The following is a 27,424-nucleotide window of genomic DNA, read 5'->3' on the forward strand; positions in this document are numbered from 1 at the left end:
CGTGGAAGCCCTGCTATCGCATTTTTCGCAGCTGAACCAGATAACATGATACCTTTAAAGCTAGTCGAATCGGTAATAACATCTAGTACATACTTACCAAGGATGACATGGCTTTGGATTTGAAGGCTGGACCGTTAGATGATGTAGCCGGCGGTCGGGCTTTCTTGGCTGGTGAGGATACATCCTGGCTAGCCATTCGTTTGATGCCATTCGAGAGGGGTGTATCTGAGGATAGAGTATTACGTGCAATTGTAGGAGTCGGTTTCTTTAAAGCAGGAGAGTCAAAGTGTTTTGCACTGGAGTAAACAAAATGAGCAAAATCAGGCTGGTGAATCTCGGCAGTCAGCTACGTACATTTTTCTTGTCTCTCGCCGTGCTTTACTAATTATACTGCTTTCGTTTTTTTCTTTCCGGACGGCGCTTTCGATTGGTATGCGCATTCGATTTCATAAAACACTTTGGCACTTACTTAGTAGACCACGCGCTCCAAAGGCACCATGTGACGATCTTGAAGGTGGTATTTGTTCGAGAAACCTTGCTCTTCGAGATTCCTTCATTGCTTCCTCCTGTTGTCTTAGTGCCTTCATGCGCTCTCCAATGCGCTTGGTTTTTTCGTCTCGTTCCTCGCGTTTTTCCTGATTACGCATGTGAGCGCGTGTCACAGTACTCTTTGGTGCGAAATGATTTCGTACTTTATATAGATCTCGCCAACTATCCGGTTCGTCCATTGTTTCGTCCTCGTATCCACGCCGTATATCGGCAAAATCGGCTAGACAATGTGCTTTCCATAGTTCTGTTATGTACGTATTGTCTATCAGGATGGAATGGTTGGGGTAGATTGGCACGTTTAGCACGGTCTCTCACCAAGCGAGTCCGGCAATAAGTTCTAGAATGAGCAAACAATCAGAAGTGAAACCCCAAGCGGTGAGATATGAAATTCAACAATACCTTGCTGTTCTCTTCTAGTCGCTCCAACTAGCGACAATACTCGGTAAACATGACTCCACTTCTTTTGCCCAATACAACACAATTCACCTGCGCTGCATTGCATCTTCGTAATAGACTCTCTACCAAATAGTAGGGAGCGGCTCCAAGGCTTTGCAACGCTATTGTTTGGAGTTTTCAGAACAAATTCGGACCCTCAAATTAAGTGCTTCATAGCTAACCGTTCAAGTTTCTTTCCAGTTTTCGCATACACATTTCCGAGAGAGTCGGCGGTTGCCTTAATTGCACCTCTTCGTAGTCGTCCCAGTCGGCCATTACTTCACAATGCGGGGAACCTGGAACCAAAAGATACATGGCCCAAAGGCCCACCGAAACAGCCAGCCAACACGTTCTGGTCCGTCATGTGACTTGCTTACAGCATCCGATCAGGTTGAGTTTATTTATCCATCCTGTGAAGACGACAAAAATGGCATCTTTTTGCACCTGTTGGATAGGTCAGCGCAGTCATTGCCATGCTCGCGGGCATTGGGCGATTGTACGCATTTCATCTCTCATATGCTCGTCAAGGTCGACGGAGCGTTGCTGTGAGTGTTTATGCTCGTAGGACTTCCCGTTGGTGCGTACCATCGGGGAATGCGCCATGGGTCATCAACGTTATGCGATCACAATGATACGTCCACATTTACCATTTTGCCAAAAGTAATGATGGGTCGTCAGTACGTTCAGGTCGTCCGGAAGAGGGTTCTGCTCGCATAAAAGTGAATCGAGTAGATGATCGACTGACGTTTGTGGATGCTGTCAAGCACAGTCACGTTAATATTTGTTACCATAACAACTGCAACGCGGCCTTACTCATCACGCTGGGTGTTTCAATGATCGCGATACAGATGTCGTTTGCGAACGAGATGCTTTCATGTAGATGCAACGCTTCCAATGGCAATGCAATGCGGCTTGCCGCAAGGTCACTTTTATCAATATTAGCTGATACATCGCGTCCCTCTCGAGCCACATCTTGCTGCTCTCGAGCATCTCGAGCAGTAACAACTAATGTTCAGCGGCGCGCCTTGCGTTCATTCCCACAAGGCGAAGAGCATGCGTTTAAAAGAAACTTTTGGAGAGATATAAATGGAAAGCGGTGTATGTCGACGCGCCCGGTATGGACAGACAATGACAAGCAGGCACTAATGGCTAGGTATCGTTACCAATTTGACTTGGCCAGCCATACTTACTTTCGGGCTTATTCATTCCTTCAAGTTTAGGTGGAATGCGAGAGACCGAACTCAAAAAGCAAATGGTTTACTATAAAGGTGAAGGGCCAGGGCAATTCCACTCCCCAAAGACATTTGGACGAATGGTGGAAGCGCTTGCGACTCATTTACTGTCGGGGGCCCCTAAAACATATAAGAAAGTCTCTGTGCCCATTCCGGCACTGCATAGGTAAAAATGACTCCTTGTCGCTCTTATATTATTATTTCTTCTTACATGGCCCGATAGTTTGTTGTATGATTATTCTTTGGAGACCCTCCGGGAATTGGCGCGCTTTCTAAACCTCGAAACAAACGACGAGCGGAGAATGACATATGTTACGGCAATTCATGAACGCGTACGAAAGGCTCAAGTGGGTTCGCAGTCTCAGCCATTTAAGCTCAACGACATTACAGCCGCCGAGTACGAACTCTGTCGTAATATGAACAATTTTATTTTGCTAACAAGGCGTTTGCGTTTAGATTGACGCATCTCGCTATCAAGGACCTCATGCCGATAGTAGAAAGCTTGGGTTTAGAGATATCCAAGCGCAAAAGTGCGACCATCCGTAGCATTTTGTCGTACATTGAGTTAAATCGGACAGATCTACATGTCCGCGCTACCGTGGAAATGATCGCACGGTTGTCCAGACCCAATATTTTCTCCGCCGAAATACCGATAACGCCAGATGGGCGAATAGGAGGGAGATGCCGCCGCCCTAGCACGGTAGTAAGCAAAAAGGCTGCTCAGATCCTCTGTCTCGACAAACCTGTACACGCCCTAGGAGCATCATGGGATGGAGCGTCACCTGCCGTATTACAGTGGAAAGAGCTACTTGATAAACGAGATGACGATACCCTTGCAAAAGGTGCTAGGCTCATCCCAAAACAAGACTTACTGCGACTAGCTCTAGGGTACGGCTTGCAACCTGGACCAGTAGAATCGGCAGTTCAGGTATTTCGTCGAATATGCCAGCACGTGGTGAAAGGAGAGCCGAGGTAAAGCAGACGTTTTGCTTAACAATTATGTGCTCGCACCTCCACTAAAGTGCAACTTTTGACTGAAGATCACCGAATATCCGACTCAGCAAGCTGCCACTCCCAGAACTGCAGGAAAAAGCACGGTCATTCGGTTTGACGCCATCCGGAACGAGAGAAGTGTTGCTAAAGCGGCTGCAAGATCATCTCACTTATGTTCGGAATGCACCAACTCCGAGCTCAATCGTTGCTATCGATGTTGGCCCGTCAAACACGGGTTATGTTCATCTCGCGCTGCCAAATACTTTGCCAAGCAACATAAAAGATAGAGACAAAGGTGCAACGGACGAGGTCCTTTCACGCCCACGGATCCTGGACTGGGCCCTATTGGATTTGGAAGTATCGTCGATGGACTTTCCGGGCGTGGCAATGGCATGCAAACAGCTGCTGGATGAGCGTTGTTACAAACCCGAGGCCCAGGTGTACCTAGTGGAGCGACAGACGTGGCGCGTCGTGTTTGGGAAACTTACGGTACCGCCACAGCTTATCGCTTCTCTCGTGACGGAAGCGGTACTCTTGGGTATGCTCCTGGAACGACGCGGTGAACCAGCCACTTCCGTATTGCCCGCCTATGTGTCACGGCACTTTTCCCTGAATGATCCTGCCAGCATCCAAACCTCAGATGTCAAAAAGAGACAACCCAGATCCAAAAGAGCAAAGAAAATAACAGCAGTTCATGTCGTGAAAAAAATCTTGGAGGATCAGGATGTGGACTGCTCGAAAGAACTTTTGCACGTATTCAACACGACAAAGAAAAAGGACGATATGAGTGACGCTCTGTTGATGGCTCTCGCTTGGCGGGATTGGTGGTTTGCTGCCAAAGCAGAGGCTGCTGCACAGCTTGAGATAGATTCTCAAGAGCAAGCTGTGGCAGAGGAAGGGGAGATGGCAGAAGAGAGAATGATGGCATAACCAGTCTGTTGCATGGTCAACGGAATATACCCAATGTGATCGGTTAGAGGCTGGTCCTCCTTTTGCGTTTACTCTTGGGAGATGTCCTTTAGGAGATGGAGAAGCTCATATTGCATAATGTAATTGCTTTCCGGATAGCCTCCCATAGTTGCCTATCTTGATTACAAGCTTTGGGCTCACTTTTTCCAAAACCCGCGACGAACAAATCCATTATAGGCAGATGCAAAAGGGTGTGCAGCGGAAACATCCATTGAAATGATCCGAGTAAGAAAAAAAAGCAGGAATTGAGAAAAAAACAAAATCTGGAAACCCAATTCTTGGTGGATTGGCAGCCGTCAAGAGTCGAACCCCCACTGCAATTTCGAGGTGATCTTCCCAAAAGACTTGAAGCCTCATCGTTTGGGCTTTTGAAAGCTTCCAGCTGACAGAAATCTAGTAGGAAATGGATTCAAACTCCCGAAAAAGGTCGGCCCCCTCCTCCCCAGAATCACCGCGCCGTTTGCGGCAATGCTTTTTTACAGGCGTAATAGGATCCTGCACACCCTCTACCACCGAATACTACCGTCTAACTTGTCCTTCTGGTTCCCAACTTGGGCAAAGCTTTTCAGACGCCCTAAACAGAACTGGATTGATGCCGGCTTTTGTGGAAGCGCAGAACAGAGGGGAGGAGCTGTGGGCATGTCATGCGCATTTTGTGTGGAGTTGGACTGAGCCGGGATGGAGAGATACCGTCTGTGGCCATCTCTTTGAGGATTGGGCTGGCGGCTAAAAAGGGAAAGATCCCATTTGAAGAACGTTTGAACATTTTTTACTTGATTCTACTCGATAGCTTTATCTCCTTTGCAAAGGACAGTGCATGGATTCAACAAAACTCGCTCGCGGGACGCTATAACACCTTGCCCGGATTTCGCCAAAAGTGACAGGAAAATAGAAAATGACGTTCCAATAAATAGCCGTATGTACATCCAAGTGCAAGACAACCCCGTCCACCCGACACAAAAGAGAGCGTTCCTCAAATCGCGAGACCAAAGACATTAACGACGGCGTACATGGTTTTTGACTCGTATTTATACGTCGTGCTCCCTGGATGAACACCGGCAAGAGAATCAGTCTTTGATCTGTGCGGAGCGAGGACAAGAACAGCCCGTCATACCATCGCTTGAGTTGTCCCAATAGCAGCTAGAAGCAGCGTGAAGACCTGCACCGTTCTTTTGCATGATGGTGCACGTCACTTGTATAAAAATACAAGATGTCAATACGTTTGTTGCTTGCAAAAAAAACGTCCAGATGCTACACTTTTTATACACATACCAATATACTTGAAGGGTTTATTCAATCCGGTCAGCTTCTTTAAACACTGCTCTACTATGTTGGAATTCCACTGTGCTACCTTTCCATGATGATATGCAGCATTTTGCAAAGTGTTTTCAATTGACTAGCTCAACGTAAGAAAAATCAACCTCATTGCTGAGAATGTTTGCGGCTATGAGTACTAGAACGAACCTCTTTGATGACATTGTTGACTTCTTCCACCACGAAGGCTTTCTAAGCAAAGAAATGACGGAACATGCAAGTTAGGCATCGCCCCTTTCCAAATAGCATCTTTTTCCATTTCAGACTGCTTGAGGACTCTCAAAAGTACCGTTCCACCTTTTTGCAGTCACTCTCTGTAGGTCTCCAGACGAAGCCCGTTCACGAGCACTTTTGAACTCGCCAAACCATTTCATTCCGGCCCCAGTCGCTGCGGTCCAAACCTCTCCGCCATTCGCCATTTATCATTGCATGCAAGCCAAACCCACCTCTTCCATTCCTTGAAAGTCTTCCATGTCGGTCTTGTGGGCTTATAATGAGATTGGGCTCAGCTAAAGTCTTTTATTCGTTTTCCGACGAGGACAGGTTTGTAGATCTTGAGAACTGAGGATCACAGTCGGAACTCTCGGGCGACGCGCTTCTCAGTGCAGCAGGGTCGGAGTGACCCGTTGCTTACCTACAACGATACCTTTGAGTTTTTCGATATATAATAAAAGGTTTCCGTTTCAGTGTCAGAAGTAGTAAAAAAAATGTGGAACTGTTCCTATCATTAATCTAATTACAATACATGCTCTAGTTCCCGCCAACGTTTCATACAATAGAAATGCACCACTCATGTATGACCGCCAGGACCGACAGAATCCCGCTATGACACGTCCTAATTATATGCCGACTTTACATTCGCCATTTTTCAAGTATACAAATCAGATCTACAAAAGCTCATATGCGCTTTCAAATGTTTCGTATCAGTGTTTGTCGCCTATTTGCCTTCTCTTGTCGGTAAACTTTCATTATATCCATTTCACAGTATGGACGATTCGCAAATGAGTAGTAGGTGGCGGTCAGAGGTGTCTGGCAGACATAACAGCACCAGCATTCGGGATGGTACCGTTTGTTAAATTCCATGACCTCTGCACATGGACCTGCAAGAAGGCACAAATGAGGAAACCTGGGAAATGTGATTGACAGGGAGTATTACATACCTTCTATCGGTTGATCACAAGTTCCGCATAGGGAGTTGTTGCTTTCGTGATAATGGAAACGGCACAGGGGATCATCACCGAGAACATAGAAGCTTTTATCAGGGAAAGGCTCTTTACATATCTTGCAAACGAAGCACTCCTTATGGAATGTGGAGTTGAGAGCACAGATGGTCTCCCCTTGAATACCGTTTCCACATTCACGGCAGGTAGGAGCCACAAGAGCTGCGTAATCAGCTGAGCAGTAAACCTATGTAACCAGTAATACGTTCAGCAACTAGATATGAGTACATGCAGGGATACACAGTGGCCCTACCTGGTTGTCGTGTTCGAAAGGGTTACCTTGTATTGGTTCACGGCATGCAGCACATCGCAAATGCTGCTCATGCCATGCTTTACCAAGGGCGTACACGGCATGAGTGAATATCGGTTGGTTGCTATTAAGTTTTCATGGTGTATTAGTGGATAAGCATAATCAATGGCAAAATTGTGGTCATGTACAAACCAGCCAGCGCAAGTAAGCTTGAGAGCACGATTAAAATCCGGCTCGCAGTAGGCCCTGCCTTCGTAAGGAATGTATGGATTTCGTTCATCGAACGCAGAGTTGCAAACATAGCAGCGAAAGCAGGTGATATGGAAGAATTTACGAAGGGCGTCGATCTGGAAAGCCGTGGAAGGGTCCGTAATTTTACGGTTGCATCCACCACACGTAGGGCGTTTTCTGGTTCTACCTTCCTTGTCCTCTCTCCCTTCCCGTCGACCACGTCCATCGCGTAAGTCCCGATCATCGGTAACGACCATTTCATTCATCAGATCTGCCATGACAGCGTCTATGGAGCTTGCCAGCCCAGAGCTTGCGGGGCTGTTCGTTCCATCTCCTCGGATATCTAATCCTTTCGTCAGCACATTTGTCAAATCCGGATTCGCTCGTCGCTCGCGAGGACGCTCCCGGTCACTTCCCCCACGAGCTCTCGATTTATCCCTATGCTGGCTCCGATCACGACGTGAGCTCTTGCTGCTTACATTCGGGTCTCGAGGTCTGCCTTGGTCTGTTTTCCCCCACGTATTCTCCTGGTCCGCCCATCGGTCGTCACGGCTCCGGCCTCGGTCCTCGTACTCCCGTTCTCGGCCTCGCCCCTTTTCATAACTATTGGCGTATCCTGGATTCTGACGACTGGAGGGATTAGGGTAGGGATCTTGAGGGTAGTCGGGAGAGGCTGCGTAAGGGTCGGTATAAGGATCAGCTGGATAAGGTTTTGGATTCCTAATCCTTTGAAGCTGTTCTCCACGAATTTCCGGCACAACTGGCGCTCCAGCGTAACAATGATGTTCTTGGTCAAAATCAATAACTTGTCCGCAGTCTCGACAGCGAATAGTGGGTAGTTGCGAATAGTATGCAGATTTAACCATGGCGCTCAACTTTGACGTTTCTTCCTGTACGATAGCCCTGCTCCAACCACAACAAAAATTTGTCAATCTACCCAATTCTATAATGTTCAAGTCTATCCGTTCTACTCTATCCTGGCGGATTCCTTTCTAAATCTGCGTATCAGCGTTGCAAGCAAAAAAGTCCGTTTAAAATGCAAAGGAATGGATCTGCAAAAGATAAAAAGTTTGAATCAAACTCGCCGTTTGCCTTACGCAGGGGAACGTTACACACGCTTAAGTAAGATTCATGTCACGTGAGCGCTGCAGATTCCGCGCTCGTTTCTTCGAGTTTTGTTTTTGTTTTTGAACATCTGTCTCGTGTATTGACCGGCCGGCGTCGGTGCAAAAGTTGCTGTTTTTTAATCTGGACGGCGGAAAAAATACATTGGTTAGAGCGGCTGGACGGTCATGGGTGAAGACCAGCATATCCGGCCACGTCCACCGCCTCTGGAAGTTCGTAGCTCTGACCCCAGTTTCCGTCGACGCTACACATCTACAGCCCACCTTGGTCGCAATAGAGGAGAATTCAACATCCCCCCACCTTCACCGGGATTAACAGGCGTCAAAGCGGAGCAAAAAATCCCGGGAACAACTTGTGCTGTGACGGGACTCACAAATCCAGTTGATGCAGAACATGGCCAAATCACACCACACGACAGAGTTTTTGGCTTTGAGGATTTGGAAAAGCCATCGCCAGCGGCCTCTTTATCTGGAGAGCAATCTGCAGATTCAAATACAGCCTTGGGATCCGCCGAGTCGCTTACAACGCCGGTTGGTGATGCACCCAACCCAGCTAGTCGACTGGAGAGACGTTCATTTTCTGGTCAGGAAAGATCAGAATCTTCTGGATGGATAATACCAGGTGGATCCTTTTCTCTTGAATCTAGTTCATTGCAGTACCGCACCAGCATGGAGCTCCGCTTAGGCAGCAAGGGGGATGTTGTCGGATCGCCTTCTTCCATGGCACTGGACACACGCGGTCGATCCTACTCATCATCGCGCTCATTTTGGAAGTCGCCTCTCGCATCGGATGGAAGCTTTCGGATGGGGTTAGCGGAAACAACCAGCACATTCTTGAGGAAACGTGCACCGACGACCGCAAGCGATGCGTCCTCGAACCCTGATGCACCCCATTCCAGAGCTCGAACTCCATCAGGCACTTCGACAAGTTCCGCTACCCCATTATCGGCATCTATCACACCCGTTTCCCCTCTATCAGGACGCAAACGAAACGTCTCTGGGAATTCACCACTTAATCTCCTACGGAGAACTATGTTGGGAGCGGGACCTGCATCAGATACTTCAGAGGGCCAGGACTCGGATGGGTATGATTCAGGTGCTTCAACTGCAAGTTTTCCTATGGTCACCAAGCTAGAAGGTCAACCAGTGGAAGTACCGTCGACGGCACTTCTTGGGGCCCTGGACTTTGATGTCTCTGCCGCTGTGTTCGATGAGAAAACGACTGATTTTGATGTGTCGCGTTCCCTCGTTCAAGAGCTCGTACACGCCAAAGAGCGGGCCGACATTGGTGTTCGATGGATACTGGACTCCTGGTATGAATCCATCGACAATGGCACGACTGAGGCACTGCTCAACTATAAAATGTCGTCGGTCATCAACATATCCAAAAGTAAAATGGGATACACTCCACCGTCTGAACCCAGAGGTGAACCCTTTTCAGTTACAGATTCCTCTGCAGAGCTGAAAGCCCATCCACCACATTCCAATACAAAGACCGAAAATGGACAAAGAAGAAAGACGAGTACCGGTGAGCCATGGTTGACGACTGGAGGGATATCAATCGATCCATCAGGAGTCAAACACAGGAGACGATATTTAACTCACTCTAGCAGCTGGCCACCGTCCGTGCTGGGTAGGTAACGTAAAAGCTTATTGTCCTAGCAATACGTCGCCTGATTCAAATGCCATATGCTAGCACCTCCCCACGAAATGCTTCTTTCTCGCGTGGAGAATATTGCAAAAACCATCCTCCAGACACCAGTGACTGCCATGATTCATACAAATATTGCTGGCGACATAATGCAGACGCTGCAAAGTTTAATGGAGGAGCAGCGAAGAATGGTGGTAGCAAACTCTGCTGTTGAAGACCTGCTTGCCAAATTTCAGTTCACATTTGCGCCAGTTTCACGTTTAGCAGAGTCCTTGGTAAGTATCAAGACTTTTGATGCATGAGCCACCTATGCTGACAGACTGCTTTTAGAACCAATATGCACGAGTTCTCCGGACAGCGTCAGGTCTCGAAGGACTGGCTGAGACTCCTCCTCAACCTCGACGGACAAGATCTCGTGGATCATCATCACTGCTACTTAGTCCAACACAAGATGGAAGTGCGCTCCCGCAGGTGTCGAATAATCGCATTGAGGCGGCGTCTGCATTCGCCTCAACAGCGATATCTCCAGGTAAAGAATCTCCCGAAGAGGCTCCGAAGGAGCTGGGAGCGGCGACGGTTAGCAGCAGAGAGGTCCAGCAGTCGAAGAACATCAAGTCTGCTAGGGATCCGGGGGTCGCACCAGGGGGTTCTGTGGTAGTCGATGCAAATGGAGCCACCGAGCACATTCCTTTGCTCCATGTTGAGCCAACAAGTCCCTGGAAACGGGAGGAAAGAACAACAGAACCCAATAGCCCCATTCAGGGACGTGCTGTTAGTTGTGTAATGCCGACAAACACAGCGCTGGGCGCACCGTCATTGCAGTATGCAGCAAGTGCTCATGATCTCAGAGAGGATACGAGATTAGTGATGGTACAGAAGCATGAAAAGCCTTCGACGGGAAGTCAACCAGATATCTTTACGGAACAAGACAAGGAGCGAAGCCCGAGATTGAGCAAGCACCTCAAGAAGGTAGTATTAGTACGTGATGTGAATGACCTGTGCTCAGAAACGTTGACTACGACACATCATGCAGAAACCGGTCGTCTCGTTCCTGAAATCCATCAGACAAGCATTTTCCGGAACTGCTTCCGCTTCGGCACCTCAGAGCCCGTCAGAGTCAACTGCAGATCTGAAAGCTCATGGAAAGTTCAAGTCTTCCACGCCAACTACAAGCATGCCGTCTTTGTTAACCGGTGCTAAGGGTCACCCGCCAAGCACACCTGTTACTCCCTCCTGTCGAACATCGTCGGCAGATTCGATAAAAGGATTTACAGAATCGGCTTCAGATCTCTTCAAACCCCGTTCGACAGAATCCATTGAGAAATCACGCGTTTCAGACGAGAAATCCAAAGAGCGTGATAGACACGAAGGTGAAAGCGATGATAGGGAGCGCCGACCCACCAGAGAGCGAGAACGAGCTGCCACCACCGGCAATGCATCTCCATCTAAAGGAGGGAAAGATGTCGCTCTTCTCTGTCGCATCTGTGAGGAATACGTTCCTGCAAGAGTAATTGACGAACATTCCAAGATCTGCGCTGTGCAGCAGGAGTTTCATTTGAAGAGTTGGAATTGCGACATGAAACTTCGCAAACATGCTGCCATTTTAGAGGCCAAAAAGGAGCTTCTGGACGTGGAGGTAGTCTCAAGTGCTGAAAGATTGTTTTATCTGATTTGAGTCAATGACATTATTTCTGTATAAATGTCAGGATTTTGAAGACTGGACCGACTGGCAGCGCTTACGGAAAATCTGTGAGACCATTGGAGAGAAAGCTGTAAAGTACGAGAGATTGTCCCATTTTGTGTTTAAGTAGATTTCAGGTTTAATGATATTGATGGTACCCTGTGCAGGATCGCAGCCGCAACAGAACACGGTGGAAAAAAGACAGTTGGGAAACTGGAAAGATGCATTGCGAGATTCAAGCGTTACGTGGAGGAGGGGGAAAAGTATCCCGATCATGCTGATATATTTATGGTCGTCAAGACCGTCCTTGAAGTGGTAAAGTTTTGATGATAGCCCCATACAAATATGCCTCTGACTAACAAGTACTTGCATAAGACGGAAGAAAAGGTCAAGGCGCTTCGAGTCTGCCTTGAACGCTTACGGAGTGTCGGACCGTCTCCCACTGCACCAGTTGCGAAGGCCCCCAGTGCCATTCATGTGGAGCGTGCCACTTCGACCATCTCATCCGCGACAGAGTCTGCCATATCATTAGCGCCTACGTCTACCACCATGGATAGCCGACGAACAAGCAAGGCGCCTCCGAGCACCCTACGGAGGACGCTGAGTAATGATAGCAGTATTAGTGCTCAGAGCACCGCTGTTCCTTCAGGTCAGAATTTTTTGTCATATGAAGCGAGATAACCCCGAACCTGGCCCTCAATGATCAGAACCCTCTAGATATGGAGACACGACAACGTGAGCCAAGTACTGGCAGTAGTGGAAAGCGCTTCATGTCCATCTTTAGCGCACTATTGCGCGGCGGCAAGGAACACCGTCGCACGTCAAGCGTCAATTCTATAGGGGCCGACATAAACGTAAATTTCACGATTGGGTCATTTCTAGCATGAGAGCTAAAGTTCATATGTTAACATTTCTATCTCCCAAGGAGCGGCGTCATAAGATTCCTTCTATCCGTGACTTTGAAATCATCAAGCCCATAAGTCGCGGCGCATTTGGGTACGTTGGCCCTTGTATTTTATCCTTCCGATCATTCGTGCCAACATATGTTTGCCTCAACTACAAGGAAGGTATACCTGGCACGGAAGCGAACTACTCAAGATCTCTACGCGATCAAGATATTGAAAAAACAAGATATGATTCGCAAAAACATGGTTTCTCATGTGCTGGCGGAGAGGAACGTGCTAGCATTGTCTCGAAACCATTTTGTTGTGAAGCTGTATTATGCATTTCAGAGTAGAGAGTATCTATATCTGGTCATGGAGTACCTGATTGGAGGTGAGGAGGAGGTTGCCCAGTGCAGGCATATTGGCAGCAGTTGCTGATTTCGTGAGTGTTTAGGGGATTTGAGCTCATTGCTTGCGGCTTTCGGAACGTTTGAAGAGCCAATGGCGCGAATGTACGGTGCAGAGGTAGCGTTGGCGCTCGATTACCTGCATACAAATGGAATTCGGCATAGGTATTGCAACCCATTATTGTTGGCTTGCTCTTGATGAAATGCTCATGCGTCTGCCTTTAGAGACTTAAAACCGGACAGTATGTGAACGCTATGCGTGCTGCTGAGGCGCATATACTAAGAAATCTTTGTTCCGCAGATATCTTGATCAATGAAGAGGGTCATATCAAGTTGACGGTAAGAGAACACTCTATTTGTTTTATCATCTGGCAGATGGTCGTATCTCACCCGTCATGCAGGATTTTGGATTGTCGCGTATCATGATTCCTGAACAAGATCTCGCGCCTGGTAGTCCAGAGCAAATGATGGGGGTACGTCCTGAGCACGCCGTCTATTGGATGCAACAGACTGACGTGAGTTATCTTGCAGCACCTGAACACCCTATCTCGGCGCAACAAAGGCACAGTAAATCGCCCACCGCTCGCCAATTCCCCGAATACACCCGATACGACCTCGACGCCAATCGGTCGGGTATCTACTGTCAAGTCACAGCAGAGACGAAACAGCCGACTAGTCCGGCGACAAAATTCGAGTAAGGCACTATTAGGGACACCAGATTACCTGGCCCCTGAGCTGTTGCTTGGTCTCGGGCATGGTCCGGAAGTGGACTGGTGGGCGCTGGGAATCTGCATGTTTGAATGGATTGTGGGCTTTCCCCCGTTCACTGATGACACCCCGGAGGCGATTTTTAGGAATATTCTGGATGGAGGTATGTTCTACATGCAAGGCAATATACATCTCCGTAGGTTTGCAAACGATTCTTGCTTGATGTGCAGAGATCGAGTGGCCGGAAGACGGGATATCACCGGAAGCGAAAGATCTTATCCACCGGCTACTGAATCCGGATCCAAAGCTCCGGCTGCAGGCAGAAGGGGTCAAAAGCCATCCATTCTTTTCTGGAGTTGAATGGGATAAAGTACGAGAACAACCAGCACCGTTTATCCCTGCGCCCGTCGATACAACGGATACAAGCTATTTTGATGGTATGCAGCAAATGTTTTACATGCACGCAACGCAAAGGTTGTCTCATGACTCTGGCCCTCTCAGTTCGTAATGAGCGTGCAGATATCAGAAAACTCTCACAACACAGCATGCACATCCCATCAGTACCACCGGAGAGCCGTGAACTCGATTGCGGGTCTCCTAATCAATCTGGTGGCGAATTCCCTATCAGTCCGATCGGTGCCGATGCCACAAGGGCGTTACAATCTGACAGCGCACCCATATCCATGCTCTCGCTCGAATTTTCCAGAAAGGCAAGCGGCGCTCTTCCCCGCCACGACTCAACTCTTTCGTATTATCGAGACGTGAGCGAAGCCGATATGCTGGCTCGAGGTAGCCGTCCGAGCGGTCAGCGCCGCCGCCCTGCGCGATTTAACGACATTTCCCGCGACTTCAGCGCGGTGTCCTTGGATGCAGACTTCCAGGAATTCACCTTCAAAAATGTGCATGGCTTAGAAGAACATAATCGGGGGATGAGGGAAAAGGTAAAACAGCAAGAATTGGAGGATGACATTGGCCAGGAAGATCCAGGTGCCTCTCCGTCAAGAACACGAAACAGTAGCGGTCGGAACAGTCTAGTCGAGAGACTTGTGGCGGGGTATAAACCATCGCAGGAGGCAGGGCTTGTAATTGGACCAGCTGGAGGGCTCGGACCGAATGTACCTGTTGGCAGTACTGGACTTTCCACCCAATGCAGCGAGAAGTAAGCATTTGGTTAGAAATAGGATCGGTTCTTGTGTAAATATTGAGGTTTTTATCTCACTGTATAAAGCAAATGTTGATAGTTTTTGAAAAGAATGTTCACTCCGCAATTTGCTTCAGCTGCCAATTTCAATCTACTCTGTACATGCACATGCTATATCCAGTGCTATACATGCTATGTTACAAGCGAAGAATTCTTTTTACAAGGAAAATTTGGAGGCGGGGATTGTCAACAGCTTTGCAGCACCATTGTCAGTAAACCAGATGAGACGATGCTTGGCTTTGACTGGATTGATAGGAAATGGTAAAAGTGAGTTTAATGGGTCTTTGACAATAAATAGTCAAACCATTTACCTCTTCCAGCGGGAAAGTCTTCCCTCTTCTCCAAGATCTTATAGACAGTCTCTGCCTTTCCGTCTCCGGTCACCACAAAAGCATTGGTGTCCGCATTGTTCAACAGCGGATAGGTGAACGTGATTCTGGTCGGTGGTGGCTTCGGACTATCATCCAAAGAAGCCACCCAGCGGTCCTTTACATCAAGCAATGGGTGCCCCGGAAACAAGGAACACGTGTGTCCATCTGGTCCGATCCCCAACAAGATCAGATCAAAAGAAGGGATATCTTGGCTGCCAAACACTTTCTTCAAATGCTCCTCATACTTTTTTGCAGCCGTTTCACGGTCTACGTTGGGGTCCGCTGTATAGATTTGTTCATGTGGAATAGGAACATGGTCCAAGAGCTCCTGTTTGGCCAATAGATAGTTGCTATCCGGATGGTCAAGGGGAACGAGGCGCTCGTCCGCAAAGAAAACGTGCCACTTTGACCAGTCAATGGATTTGTTAGATTTCAGTTGTTTGGCAAGTACTTTGGGAAGCGAGCCGCCGCTGAGCGCTATAGTGAAACGGCCCGACCGAGCAATGGCATCGCGAGACTTTCCAGCCACGAATACGTTTAGAGCAGCTGAAATGTCATCAGGGGTTGGGAACACGTATAATTCGGGTTGAGCCATGGTGTGCGCCTTGAAATGTTCGCGATGAGATGTGGTTGTGGTTGCGCCCTGCAAGTTTTTGAAAGGACGATGGCCAAATAAACTTGGCTGAAACGCTCTCGTCATATTGCGAGATGAAGTGATCGGCTTACTAAAGCACACGTAATCAGAATCCAAGTTCGGTTGCTATAGCAACGCGCGAACTTTGAATCTTGAGAGCATTCTTCTCTACGCTGTTGAAGAGACCTCCAAATTTCCATGTCAAGGCGGATTGCTTCCATGTCTCTCCCCGCAATTAAAGGAGCCTTCCGAAATTGTGGTAGGATTGGTTGGTCACGACCAGGTCTAACAGGTTTGTGCTGCGATATTGTCTTTGTAACGTTTTCGTACGGTTTGTACTGACATGACTGGCGTTTGACAGCGGAGACTGGAAAGACTTTCAGCTGTACAGCGCGTGCATCACAAGGTACGGACTTGCTGTTTCGACGAGCGTTTTTCGTACAGTATTGGCTCACTAAACATGTATTTCCGCTGACAGCAGCGTTGGCTTTGGCGGAGGACGACGGACCAGTCTCGTACAGCTATGGTCTGAGTCCTGCAAGCGGCAGCTCGCGGTCGTCCCCTTTATCACCCCTTCGCAAAAGCCCCTCCTCCTCACTTTCCACTCAAGCTTCACAATCTTCAAAACCCTCATCAACGGCGACGGCGACCCTTCCCGAAACGAAGCCACCAACAAGCTGGACACAACAAACCAAAGACGCGCTTGATCTTCTCCGCAACCAAAGTCAATATTATGCTATAGTTGAGATCAAGAATCGACCCTACTTTGTCAACAACAATGATATCATTGTTACCATGCGTATGAACGACTTGCGGTTGGGAGACGTGATAGCTTTGGACCGCGTTCGAGAGATTGGAAGCGGGGATTACATATTGAAGGGCAATCCGTACATTGATCCCAAATATTTCACGATTAAAGCAGTTGTAGTGGAACATCCTGTCAGTACGGAAATTGTGTCAGTACACAAGAAGAGGCGAGGGAGGGACAAGATTGTCCGCAACAATAACCACCATACAGCCTTGAGGGTGGCAGGTATTGAAATCAATAAGCCTGTAGCATAACATTTAATTGCAATCAAATAGAAACATCATCTACATCCTTTCTTCGCACCCGGCTTTATAGTAGCACGTCTTTTGGATCGAGTCCCAGTGCACTGACAATCTCGAGACGGTCTGAATAAAACTGTAGCCCCAGCACAAGCTGACGAACAACACTGACGTTGTGCCGAAGGGAAGGTCCGAGCAGCTTAAGCACTCGCAGTTTATTCTCTTGAAAGTCAAATTGCTCCAGCATTGCTGTTACGATGTCACCAAGCTGAAGAAGTGTTAGATTGCCATTCAGCCGGTTACCCATTCTGATTCCGGCCACATGTACTCACCGTTTCATCTAGTGGCTGGTTTGCTACATTGCTCACAAACTCTTTCAACACCTCAAGCTTGTCTCTGTCCAATCGTTTCGTCGTCATGGTGCCAAGCATTCTCAACCCTTTACCCGATGGATGTGCGTCTGAGGGACTAAGAGTCGTTGTACTGCTAATGCGCCCAGACATTTTGCGCATTCTGATCCATCTTCGTCGGCGAACGTAGTGCCCGTAGTTGCATGTACCTGTGAACACTCATTTAGTATCGGATCGCTGAATGTGTTTTCTGATGGAAAGGAGCATGTGTATACCTTGCCATTTATCAGAGGAGAATTGGAAACTGTAGCTCCAGCCTGACAGGTATATGGATAATGACTGGATTACATCAAGCCCTGATTTGTAGTCTGCGGTTTGTAGTGTTTCTTACCATCTGATATGGATGAAGATGTTCATTAGGTTGCTTGGCCACTGTGGCAGTCATGCATTTCATACCCGGATCCAGATCTCCATTCATATCAACAATCCAGTTTGATGTCCACTAGATGGCTGACATAAATTAGAACCACGTCTAAAAGTTATTCAGGGACCATGTCATGTCAGGGCCCCACCTCCCATGAAGCTGGACACTCATATGAGCGGATATCCACCTGGGGCTGCCCTCGTCCGTCAGACCACGGTGGTAGGTCTGTAATGGGGAAAATAGTAAGTCAAAGCTTGGATCGCCGGTTTCCATAAACAATGGGGTCTCTGACCTGTTGGCAAAAGGAACTGCACCAGGAAACAGGTGGCGAATGAGTCAAATGTCATTCATTCAATAGACTCCCGTCTGATGAACGTCAGGCGCACCCGCTCTTACCTTCTTACTAAACTTGGAATCCCCTGTTATGCACGTTCTGTAGAAACTTTCAGGTCAGGAACACCGGTTAAAAACAAGCAATCGGCAGTTGATTTTCTTACCCTCGCTCGTTTTCATACAGAATATCGCATGCAACATCGTTTGGACGTGATGGAAATTTCGGCTGTTGGTGCATCGAAGGGTTATGGATTGGTCTCGAATGGATCTAGCTATGCGATTCGAGTTACCTTTAAAGCAGCTCGACCAACGCTTGATTGCTGTTGTGATATTGATGACTTCTGACACAAAATAGTGACATTAGCTTAATTTTCATTTTCAAGGGACTTGGTTTGGCTACCTTTTGCATCGCCGACACAAAACCGAATCCAAAGAACTCTTTACGAACGCTGCATCGGAAAACGCGCTCTCGTCAGAGGCTTACCTGAACTTCCAAGCCACGCGAACGCCTCACGTGACTTTTCCTTCGCCAATGGGACGTCCATCTGCGCGCGACGACGACGACCGACGAGCTCCATTTGCAAATCTCAATAACCGAGGCTTTTTCTTGGTTCGAGACGCTTCCCCTAGACTGTCTTGTGATAAGGTATGGTGACATTTTGCAAAGAAATGATGATACAGTTTTTGCAGATTCGATATAGCTGGAAACTGATTTTCAAATACTCAAGCAGTGATCGACAATGCCCCACTCATTCGGTACGTCCGGCTATGGAACTGTCCTCTTATATGGAGTTTTGCATGTCAGCTAGATGAACTGACGGATTGGGCCCATACGTGCAGGTCTTAGGGCGCGCACTAGGCACCTCTTTTCACGGGACTTCCGTGCAAAGGGTCCAGTGAAGCTCTCCACTTACTTGAAGACCTACAAGGTTGGCGACATTGTGGATATCAAGGCGAACGGTGCGATTCACAAGGGCATGCCCCACAAATTCTACCACGGGTGGGTACTGGAATAGACGGTTATGCGGAAGGTGGAGGAGTATTTTAAGTCCAAAAACCTTCATCGGCAACTAGCAAAACCGGTATCATCTACAATGTCACAAAGAGCTCCGTCGGTATCATCATTCACAAGCAGGTCGGCAACCGGTACATTGAAAAGCGTGTCAACATCCGCGTAGAGCACATCAAGCACTCCAACTGCCGGTTGGATTTCTTGCGCCGCGTGAAGGCTAATGCCGCTGCCAAGAAGGAAGCAAAGGAGAAGGGTGGTGCGTATTGCGCTATGGCATGGGTCGATATTTCAATGACATGGGTGACGAGTTATGTTGGACTTATGATTTTCGTTCCTTACAGTGTCATTCAACCTCAAGCGTCAACCTGTTGGCCCTACCAAGGCCCACCATGTTTCGACCAAGAACAACCGCCCGACGACTATCAGCCCTGTGCCATACGAAGGTAAGCATCGATCATGCTTGGCGAATTTCTTGACCGCATAGGTCAGTGTCACGGTCGCTAATCATGCATATTTCTTATGTTGTGCTTGAAATGTTTAGCTCTTGTGTAAACCTTTTTCATCTGGCAATATATCGGACCTTGTATCTACTATTTTGTATTGGAACGTTGTTCTGCTGTTTCAACTTGGCCCATCATCATATGTTTGCATGACCAGGACTAGGACTGATGAACAAAGGGTGAAAGAGTGCTTGCCAACATTATAATGACACACAGCGAGTGCTTTTGCCTGCACCTTCTCAAAAGATTGCTGGTTTGATAAGCCCGTTACTTGCATCTGGCTGAATATTTTTTAAGGTTTAAAAGTCCAAATTGACATGAAAGTGGATGACATAACCTCTAGTGGCTTAGCACAAGATCTATGAAGTCAACTCCCGCTCGCGGAACCATAGCCCTTTTTTTCCTCTGGCTGTCAAGCCCATAGTTTCTATTCCATCGCTGTTTCATTACGGTCTCTTGGAAAGTTAATCGCACGGGGATTTAGATTAGCATGTCGACTCCAACCAATGAAACAAATACTCCTCCCTCACCCTCACTCCCAACCGTTGGCGTTCTCCCCACACCTATATACTACGTTGCGGATCCCTCCATCAGCGGAGCATGGCTTTGGTTTGGTATTGCTTCGGCGGTAACAGTAGTATGTGTTCTCGTCTACGAACTCATACGGCGAAGACACGGACTGCGGAGAGTATTGTATACACGGGTTGCGACAAACAGGTTTGCATCAAGATGGAAGTCGTGCTGGAGTATGTCCTCACCGTTCTTTCCGCTCGGGTAGACGCGAGACTCCTCCTATACCAATGGGCAAATTTGGATGGCTTAAACCCGTCAGAGACCTTCCGGAAAGCTACATTGCGGAGAATGTGGGACTGGATGCCGTAATGTACGTCATAGCTTTTGTTCACAGACGGGAGGTGTCATGGTCTCGGGAAAGACCAGCCAACTTATTATTTATCCGAATTTCAGGTTCCTCCGGTTTCTTCGCATGTGTTGCTTTATAATAATCGGGTTGATATGCGTCCTGATCCCAATCCTGATTCCCGTAAACGTCATGTCAAATCCCCCAGATTCAGAATCAAGAAGCAGTGTCAATTCCACGTCAGGCAGATTTTATTTTGGAAAGGAATCGCTCGAGAGATACTCGTTTTCAAGCGTTCCTCCAGGTTCAAGCTTTCTGTGGGCGCATATCGTGTGCGCGTACTTTGTCTCTGCCGTAACATACTACTTTTTGTTTACATCTTACCGTGACTATGCACGCTTGGCGGCAAGCTACATTCATGAAGACACTGGAGTCATGACGAAAAGAACCCCAGAGTGGCGAAAAGGGGAGCTGGTTCAGCTACGTACGATTCTTGTTCAAAACATACCGGACGAGCTGCAGCGCGACGACAAACTGAAAGCATGGTTTGAATCATTGGAAATTGGAGAAGTGGAAGCAGCAACATTGGATCGGGATGCAGGAAATCGACTACTTCGCCTAGCGAAACAAAGGGAAAGGGCACTGAAGAAGCTGGAGAGGAGTTATGTGAAATGGTTGGTCAACATTGACATTGAGAGAACAAAGCGGAAAGGGGGAAAGGTGTGGATGTATACGCCGGGGAGATTGCTGCGACTCCATTCAGCAAAGCTGGATCTGGCGGAAATAGGGATCGATGAGTTGACGCTGGAACGACTGCGACCCGTTCGCAGAAAGCAAAGGACGAGGGGAAAGTCATCCAGTTGGTCGTTTGGCACCGGCAGCGATGAAATCGATTATTTTACGAAAAAGCTCACCGATTTAACGGTGCAACTAAAGCATTTAAGACAAATCGGAAAGGGAGATCCAGGGGCCGTCTATCGTGATCCGAAAACTGTGGTACCAACGGCGGCAGCATTTGTGACATTCCGCACGCAACGTGCGGCCCAGCTTGCAGTTCAAGTTCTGCTGAGAGGATCAGATAATTATTGGTCAATGTCAATAAGACTGGCACCTGCAGTACAGGATGTCTTGTGGGAGAATATCTCGCTTCCAGCCTGGCGTCGCGAATTGCAGAGCTGGAGTATCACCGTGCTTTCGTGTCTCTTTTCCTTTTTCTGGATCGTCCCAACGTCTCTTATTGCGTCCCTAACGAGTCTGGACTCCCTCGCAAAAGTACCAGCGTTCGAAAAAATGGTCACCAATATTGCAAAGTCTCCCCAACTCTACTTTTTGATCAAGACCGTCGGTCCACCGTTAGTTGTAAACAGTTTTAATCTCATCGTTCCGTTTATTCTCGAGTGTAGGTTGAGCATCTTCAAATTTGCTTTCTTCTGACAATTTCGCTGATCCGTTTCTCAGGGATGTCCTACCGCCAAGGAATTGAATCGAATTCACACGTAGAAAGAGCGACAATGTCGAAATACTTTTTCTTCCTCTTCTTCAACATATTTTTCGTTTTTACACTTGCCCAAACCATTTTCAGAGTGGTGGGAGAATTTTTGCAAAATCCTATATCCATTATCAATTTGGCTGTGGAGGTTTTACCACAAGGGGCTACATTCTTCATTAATTACGTAGGTGACATTGAGGTGTGGTTGAATGAATGATCAGTAACTCTAACCGCATGGCGGCTTTCCGGTTTACGCTTTAGATTATCCTCAACCTGATGTTATTCCCTCTGGAACTCTTGCGTCCGGGTATTATGGTGCTCATGTTTCTTGGACGATGGTTGATAAAAACACCACGAGAGTTCCATGAGCTCAGCATTTATTCAAGCTATCTCAATTATGGTACGGACTTGTGAATGCATGCTTCATTGTTAGCGCTGTCTCGTATTTTAACTCTGTCGGTTCTTATGTGCACCATAGGCATGTTATATCCCATGCACGTATTGATCTTTATCATCGTTATATGCTACTCTATCATTGCGCCGTTAATTCTTCTTCCTGGTGCCATTTACTTTGCGCTCGGCTGGGTTGTTTACCGGAATCAGCTGCTCTTTGTGTATGTGAAAGAGTGGGAAAGTTTTGGTCAGCATTGGGTCATGGCATTCAAAAGGTGTGTTACGGGATTGGGTGTGATGCAGGTCCTGTTGGCTGGAATGCTGGCCGTCAAGAATGGTGAGTTGTTTCAACTTATACGTTTCATAGATCTTTTTTTTTTCAAACCGCTTTCGTTCACAGCGCCGACACCATCCGCTCTCTGCATTCCTTTGATTATCATGACGATAATTTTTTATGTGTACTGTCGAAAAGTCTTTGAAAAGCAAACGTACCTCGTTCCTTTGGACCAATTTACATGGTCTGCTCGCAAAGAGAAAGCCCAAACACAACCGGTAAACGACATAGGTTTTCAAACGGCGTCGCAGCCTTCATTACTTGCGCCGCCGTCGGTTACGGAAACATTGGATCAGCCGCGGCGAAGCGGGCAGCACTCCATTGCTCCAACAGACCTGTCAGATGAAGGAAGCAGCGCTAGACGACCATCCCTTGCAGCTTCGTCGACTGCAGCAGCTCCCACAGATGACCCCTACCCACCAATGGATATCGTAACCTCTGCAGAACAGCACGCATTGGAACGTTATCCGACAAGCTACTTGAACCCAATGCTCTCGAAACCTCTGCCAAGGCCATGGGTACCGGTCTCGATTGCAGAATGGTGGGGACGGCTGCCTCAATTTTCTTCGAGGCACAAGAAAGCAACAAATTCATCCGAGATACCGAGGGACAGTATGCAATCCACTCGCTCAACTGTCGAGCAATTGCAAAACCGCCGACCGAGCACTTACGCTAAATTGAAGAAGCCTGGAATACAAGCCGCGGCAACAGCGGGTGCGATAGCCTTGGCTGTGGGCGCGCCCAGTCGGTTGAGCGAGGAGCCACCTGTTCATGATTTTCCATCACAATACAACAAAGAGGCCGCCCAAGAAGAATCGGATGCATGTGTACCAGCTCTCCACGTTGAAGCTGCCGAGGACGAAGATGGTACAATACCAATTGAGATGTTGCCAATGGCTGAGGTTCAACCAAAAGAGTTCATGAGAGTTGAGGAGGGTAATGAGGATGACGTAGAAAAAGGGATGGCCCCATCCGCCTCAGAAAGTAGTATGGCGCGGTTGGTAAAAGATACATGGGACTTGGAAGAAGAGGGGTGATCATAGTTCTTGCATAAGACATCATAAGTATTATTCTAGTTTTTTTTTTTTAATTTATTTCATTTTCATGCTACAAGTCCACCGTTGGTTTCTCTTTGAATTTCTTGGCTGCTCGCTCTCCTGCTCGTGTTCGAAACTGGTTTCCATAAAGAGTAAAGAGATTGGTATTGACTTGAAATGTGAAGACGTTGTTTCGCTTGGGTATAACTTAAGCAGGAAATTAGATTGGTTTGTTGGTTCCAGCGATCAAGAAACGGGTATAGTCGTACTTTTCATGCAGTCGTCCTTTGTAATAATGTAGAACATGTTTTCCGTTTCTTTTATCACGATTCCGGATATGCCAATGTAAGTGGGGCATTTTGACTTTGCGACTGTCCAGATACTTTGCGTCAGCAAGTGATAAGGTTGAGAGAGAGCGATATCATAAGAAATGCCGCACCTGTGAGCAATGCTCCATGATAATCGGCTTTCATCATTCTGGGAAGAATTATCCCAGGTTGCGATGATTTGTCGAAAAGGTCATTGATGTATCCTTGCCAGAGGTTGTGCAGCGGGACATACAATGCGTACCTATTGATAAACAGAGACTGCCGGTATCAAATAGTGACACTCACCAAACTTGCAAAAGGTCTTGACTCACTTTTGCGCCTCCACAGGAACATCCCACACGCCCGTCTCCTTCCTCTCTTTTGCCGACATACGCTTGGTCTTCCTTTTTCTCTTCATTTCATCCTTTTTTGATCTGCGTTGCTGTCTGATCGAGTCAGATGCTGGTGGGTTATCAACGAGTAATACTTTGTTCTTGACTTTTGTTTCGTAGTTGAGGGAAGCATTTTGATTTGATGCGACTATTGATTGGACAAAATTTGGTGTGAATGGTGTTGGAATGGCTGCATGGGTGACCTGGTAAAATCAGGTTTTAGGAATGTCACGGAGCGGCGAAAAAGGAAAGTGAAGTCTCACATCGGTGGGCACAGATGGATCTGAGGTGAGACCTATTGGTAGAGGCTCGTACATTGGCCCGGTTGCGTCGGGATTTGTAGAGAGATGCTGGTTTTGAGCGACTGCTTGCACCAACGTCAACGTCAGGTTACTACTCCATGTCAAGGAACGTGCAGTATATACACTATACCTTCATTCTTTCGTTGTCTTTTTTCTTGCAGTCTCGGCACCGGAGTCCCTGACGAGGAGGACGGGGCAGCTTTTCGTTTTGGGGGCATTTTCTAAACAGTATGCAATTTGGTCAAGAATTGGATTGGGAAATGGAGATGCTGGCAGTGGTCATGTGACTACACAACTGGCAAGAGTTCAAAAGCCTTCAGCTAGGGATTTGACTAAATTCTACAATCTTCGACCGACCAAAGTTTAGACGGCACATAGCTGCATATTAACAAGAGGCGGATGTATCTGTTTAGGATTTTATTTGGGATTCAGTCTTTTTTCTGATCTAATTTGCAAAAGGACGAGAACGGATAATGTCCTAGATTCTAAATAGAGTAATGATGATGGAAGGGACGGCAGTCACTTTATTGTCGCTGCCGATAGAGTAATATCCCTATCGTTGCGAATGGACATTCCGCGAGGCGCTGCATTTTAAAAAGTTGTTTCTATCAACATCCAACACGAGTGTGCATTGAAATGGGCACACAGAAGCTCATGACCGGAAACGGCGTTTGTTTCTTTTCTGGCTTCGATACGAATATAACCTGGAGCTGCGTGAGCTTGCTGACCTTTGTTTTCTCGCCAATGACTGTCTCCCTTTGTTAGGAGGTCAAAATCCCAGTCCAGCTGTGATGGTCCCAAATGGATCCTTTGGGCAGTCGCCTTGCGTTTATAAAGTTGCGTCGCGGGCATCATAATGTGGTCTCCAATTCTGGCGTCAGCGTATGAATCTTTGTACTATCCTGATACAGAAAGTACCGTATAGACAGCATATTGTCAAGGCGACCGTACGATCCAAACGACAAGTGCCTGTTGTCAGTCAACGTGAAGTATATTCGATATGCAAAGGCAAGAACACTTTTAATTGGGAAATGTTCCTAATGTTGGCCTTAGATAGTCACCGAAGCACATGTCGCACTGATGCGCATCCAATCTAGTCAGGATCTGCATATGCGATTCCGGGATGTTGGCAGCATAACATCCAAACCGGAACCCTCCAAACTCTTCATGAAGCCATGTACAGCGCATTGCGTGGCATGCTACAGATTTTTTGGAAGGAGTCAGAGGAAATGTTGAGATGCTGATCTTTTATTGAAAATCCGCCAAATGCCATCGGAGCTTCGACCAAAGCCTCGTATTAAAAAAACTTTGTTGAATTAATTTAGTAATTAATTTAAGCAAATTAATTGTGGCTCAACTGTTGCCATGACAAAATGACTAGGGTGAATCATCCTGCTGCTCATTCGAACTGTGGTGTAGCCCGTCGGCGAGGGTGGTCCATTTGAACGTAGCAGCGAGACGAGCTCCCAATTATCCAGCACCCGGTGGAATGACATCAATGGCTTTTCATTACAGTCCTCTAGCGCGAAGCGCCGTCAGGCTAACGAACCGAGCCTTCCATGTGTCTCCTTGCAAGAGTAGAATGCCCGCATGTGTCCGATCGTACAGTTCCTACCCAGGTCCTACCGAGAGGTTCTCCACTTGTTCATTTGTTATTTTAAAGAAAGGATATTAAATAATGTGTTGATATTTGTACATCCAAAAGCTCATCGGACCACAAATCCCGCAAAAAAGTAACTCTGACAACTCTCGAGCGGACATACCGTCGGCAGGTCCCGATAACAGTTATGACCGCCCACGACTACCCTTCTGCCGTATTTGTGGATAAATCCGGGATTGATATGTGCCTTGTTGGAGATTCATTAGCGATGGTTGCATTGGGATACGACAACACCAATCGGATCACCCTCGATGTGAGAATTAAGACGGCCCCTCTTACCAGTAACCTCATGGTATTCACGTTCTCTTCTCCCACAGGAAATGCTACATCACTGCCGTGCAGTAGCTCGTGGAAGTAAGCATCCCTTTCTAGTAGGCGATCTTCCTTTCGGATCATATGAAGCCTCTCCATCCCACGCCCTGTCATCGTCAATCCGCATGATTCGAGAGGGTCACATGGAAGCCGTTAAACTGGAAGGCGGCGTAGAAATGGCAGAAACCATTCACAAAATTACATCAGTAGGAATTCCGGTTCTCGGTCATGTGGGTCTGACACCACAGCGCGCTGCCGCGCTGGGTGGCTTCAGAGTGCAAGGAAAGACGATGGAAAAGGCCAAGAAGCTGATTGAGGATGCTTTGGCCGTGCAGGAAGCAGGTGCATTTGCAATTGTATTGGAGGCCGTCCCGGAAGTAGTCGCCAAGGAGATTACCAACAGCCTGAAAGTGCCGACTATTGGGATTGGTGCCGGAGCAGGCTGTTCCGGCCAGGTGCTGGTGCAACTTGATATGTTGGGAGTTTATGACAAACTTATGCCAAAGTATGGTTCAGTTAAGCGAGCAGACCTATAATCTGTGAAGCACATGTATCCTAACAGGCGTTTTGACAGATTTTGCAAACTGTACGCTGAGGTGGGCAAGGCGACAATTGCTGGCCTTGAACAGTACGTTCAAGAGGTCAAGAATGGGTCATTCCCTGAATCTGGCACGCACACATATCCGATGGAAAAGGGCGAAGAGGAAAAGTTTTTGAAATGGATCAGCGAGGAGAAAAGAGACTGCTTAAAATAGGGAGTGCGACTACTCTCATATAGACGATTTGTTTAAGAGTAGATAGAGGGCAGCAGTGGCTAC

General features: G+C 47.5%; 13 protein-coding genes across 14 annotated transcripts; 7 read left to right on the forward strand and 6 right to left on the reverse strand.

The window, feature by feature from the left end:
• Nucleotides 1–13: 13 nt before the first annotated feature.
• Nucleotides 14–1,290, reverse strand: SPPG_00785 (uncharacterized protein; the record flags this gene model as incomplete). The annotated part of the gene is made up of 9 exons (XM_016749115.1): nt 1,167–1,290; nt 1,036–1,106; nt 949–975; nt 865–886; nt 693–793; nt 470–635; nt 355–406; nt 98–296; nt 14–31 (listed from the first exon to the last, which is right to left on the reverse strand). Exons 1-9 carry the CDS (start codon nt 1,258–1,260, stop codon nt 14–16), a joined length of 750 nt encoding a protein of 249 aa, XP_016613152.1. The 5' UTR covers nt 1,261–1,290.
• Nucleotides 1,291–1,830: 540 nt separating this feature from the next.
• SPPG_00786 (uncharacterized protein) lies at nt 1,831–4,330 on the forward strand (the record flags this gene model as incomplete). The annotated part of the gene is made up of 5 exons (XM_016749116.1): nt 1,831–2,137; nt 2,200–2,382; nt 2,440–2,613; nt 2,673–3,188; nt 3,257–4,330. Coding segments are annotated over 5 exons (2,063 nt in total), but the record flags the coding sequence as incomplete, so codon positions are not given.
• A 199-nt stretch (nt 4,331–4,529) lies between these two features.
• Nucleotides 4,530–5,335, forward strand: SPPG_08875 (uncharacterized protein). Its single transcript, XM_016757019.1, has one exon. It carries the CDS (start codon nt 4,582–4,584, stop codon nt 4,906–4,908), a length of 327 nt encoding a protein of 108 aa, XP_016613154.1. The 5' UTR covers nt 4,530–4,581; the 3' UTR covers nt 4,909–5,335.
• On the reverse strand, nt 4,716–6,085 carry SPPG_00787 (uncharacterized protein). The gene is made up of 5 exons (XM_016749117.1): nt 5,939–6,085; nt 5,643–5,684; nt 5,451–5,574; nt 5,293–5,370; nt 4,716–5,222 (listed from the first exon to the last, which is right to left on the reverse strand). The coding sequence occupies exons 1-5, from the start codon at nt 5,963–5,965 to the stop codon at nt 5,152–5,154; spliced, it is 342 nt and encodes a 113-aa protein (XP_016613155.1). The 5' UTR covers nt 5,966–6,085; the 3' UTR covers nt 4,716–5,151.
• Nucleotides 6,086–6,200: 115 nt separating this feature from the next.
• SPPG_00788 (uncharacterized protein) lies at nt 6,201–8,265 on the reverse strand. The gene is made up of 4 exons (XM_016749118.1): nt 7,155–8,265; nt 6,966–7,086; nt 6,653–6,899; nt 6,201–6,592 (listed from the first exon to the last, which is right to left on the reverse strand). The coding sequence occupies exons 1-4, from the start codon at nt 8,057–8,059 to the stop codon at nt 6,402–6,404; spliced, it is 1,464 nt and encodes a 487-aa protein (XP_016613156.1). The 5' UTR covers nt 8,060–8,265; the 3' UTR covers nt 6,201–6,401.
• A 220-nt stretch (nt 8,266–8,485) lies between these two features.
• On the forward strand, nt 8,486–14,914 carry SPPG_00789 (AGC protein kinase; the record flags this gene model as incomplete). The annotated part of the gene is made up of 17 exons (XM_016749119.1): nt 8,486–9,950; nt 10,014–10,243; nt 10,299–10,937; nt 11,002–11,604; nt 11,675–11,745; nt 11,817–11,964; nt 12,025–12,298; nt 12,367–12,503; nt 12,575–12,645; nt 12,713–12,924; nt 12,988–13,105; nt 13,166–13,182; nt 13,242–13,279; nt 13,342–13,413; nt 13,472–13,811; nt 13,879–14,085; nt 14,150–14,914. The coding sequence occupies 17 exons, from the start codon at nt 8,486–8,488 to the stop codon at nt 14,809–14,811; spliced, it is 5,304 nt and encodes a 1,767-aa protein (XP_016613157.1). The 3' UTR covers nt 14,812–14,914.
• SPPG_00790 (6-phosphogluconolactonase) lies at nt 14,830–15,916 on the reverse strand. The gene is made up of 2 exons (XM_016749120.1): nt 15,161–15,916; nt 14,830–15,092 (listed from the first exon to the last, which is right to left on the reverse strand). The coding sequence occupies exons 1-2, from the start codon at nt 15,813–15,815 to the stop codon at nt 15,007–15,009; spliced, it is 741 nt and encodes a 246-aa protein (XP_016613158.1). The 5' UTR covers nt 15,816–15,916; the 3' UTR covers nt 14,830–15,006.
• A 119-nt stretch (nt 15,917–16,035) lies between these two features.
• Nucleotides 16,036–16,954, forward strand: SPPG_00791 (uncharacterized protein). Its single transcript, XM_016749121.1, has 3 exons — nt 16,036–16,146; nt 16,216–16,260; nt 16,333–16,954. Exons 1-3 carry the CDS (start codon nt 16,053–16,055, stop codon nt 16,914–16,916), a joined length of 723 nt encoding a protein of 240 aa, XP_016613159.1. The 5' UTR covers nt 16,036–16,052; the 3' UTR covers nt 16,917–16,954.
• A 17-nt stretch (nt 16,955–16,971) lies between these two features.
• SPPG_00792 (uncharacterized protein) lies at nt 16,972–17,404 on the reverse strand (the record flags this gene model as incomplete). The annotated part of the gene is made up of 2 exons (XM_016749122.1): nt 16,972–17,169; nt 17,234–17,404. 2 exons carry the CDS (start codon nt 17,402–17,404, stop codon nt 16,972–16,974), a joined length of 369 nt encoding a protein of 122 aa, XP_016613160.1.
• A 1,165-nt stretch (nt 17,405–18,569) lies between these two features.
• On the forward strand, nt 18,570–19,798 carry SPPG_00793. 2 transcript variants are annotated; one of them, XM_016749124.1, is made up of 6 exons: nt 18,570–18,654; nt 18,737–18,764; nt 18,849–19,008; nt 19,083–19,276; nt 19,362–19,463; nt 19,562–19,798. In XM_016749124.1, exons 2-6 carry the CDS (start codon nt 18,749–18,751, stop codon nt 19,570–19,572), a joined length of 483 nt encoding a protein of 160 aa, XP_016613162.1. In that variant the 5' UTR covers nt 18,570–18,654; nt 18,737–18,748; the 3' UTR covers nt 19,573–19,798. The 2 variants fall into 2 exon arrangements, with proteins under 2 accessions (XP_016613162.1, XP_016613161.1); XM_016749123.1 differs by having other exon boundaries at nt 18,740–18,764.
• Nucleotides 19,799–19,935: 137 nt separating this feature from the next.
• On the forward strand, nt 19,936–23,697 carry SPPG_00794 (uncharacterized protein). The gene is made up of 7 exons (XM_016749125.1): nt 19,936–20,237; nt 20,299–20,403; nt 20,487–21,778; nt 21,838–22,052; nt 22,130–22,268; nt 22,347–22,598; nt 22,662–23,697. Exons 1-7 carry the CDS (start codon nt 20,011–20,013, stop codon nt 23,630–23,632), a joined length of 3,201 nt encoding a protein of 1,066 aa, XP_016613163.1. The 5' UTR covers nt 19,936–20,010; the 3' UTR covers nt 23,633–23,697.
• Nucleotides 23,590–24,859, reverse strand: SPPG_00795 (uncharacterized protein). The gene is made up of 6 exons (XM_016749126.1): nt 24,765–24,859; nt 24,596–24,696; nt 24,273–24,535; nt 24,072–24,202; nt 23,902–24,003; nt 23,590–23,839 (listed from the first exon to the last, which is right to left on the reverse strand). The coding sequence occupies exons 1-6, from the start codon at nt 24,850–24,852 to the stop codon at nt 23,703–23,705; spliced, it is 822 nt and encodes a 273-aa protein (XP_016613164.1). The 5' UTR covers nt 24,853–24,859; the 3' UTR covers nt 23,590–23,702.
• A 1,195-nt stretch (nt 24,860–26,054) lies between these two features.
• Nucleotides 26,055–27,424, forward strand: SPPG_00796 (3-methyl-2-oxobutanoate hydroxymethyltransferase). The gene is made up of 4 exons (XM_016749127.1): nt 26,055–26,266; nt 26,340–26,547; nt 26,612–27,111; nt 27,181–27,424. Exons 1-4 carry the CDS (start codon nt 26,124–26,126, stop codon nt 27,359–27,361), a joined length of 1,032 nt encoding a protein of 343 aa, XP_016613165.1. The 5' UTR covers nt 26,055–26,123; the 3' UTR covers nt 27,362–27,424.

Source organism: Spizellomyces punctatus (genome assembly GCF_000182565.1).
Source record: "Spizellomyces punctatus DAOM BR117 chromosome Unknown supercont1.1, whole genome shotgun sequence".
In the NCBI taxonomy this organism is placed as follows: domain Eukaryota; kingdom Fungi; phylum Chytridiomycota; class Chytridiomycetes; order Spizellomycetales; family Spizellomycetaceae; genus Spizellomyces; species Spizellomyces punctatus.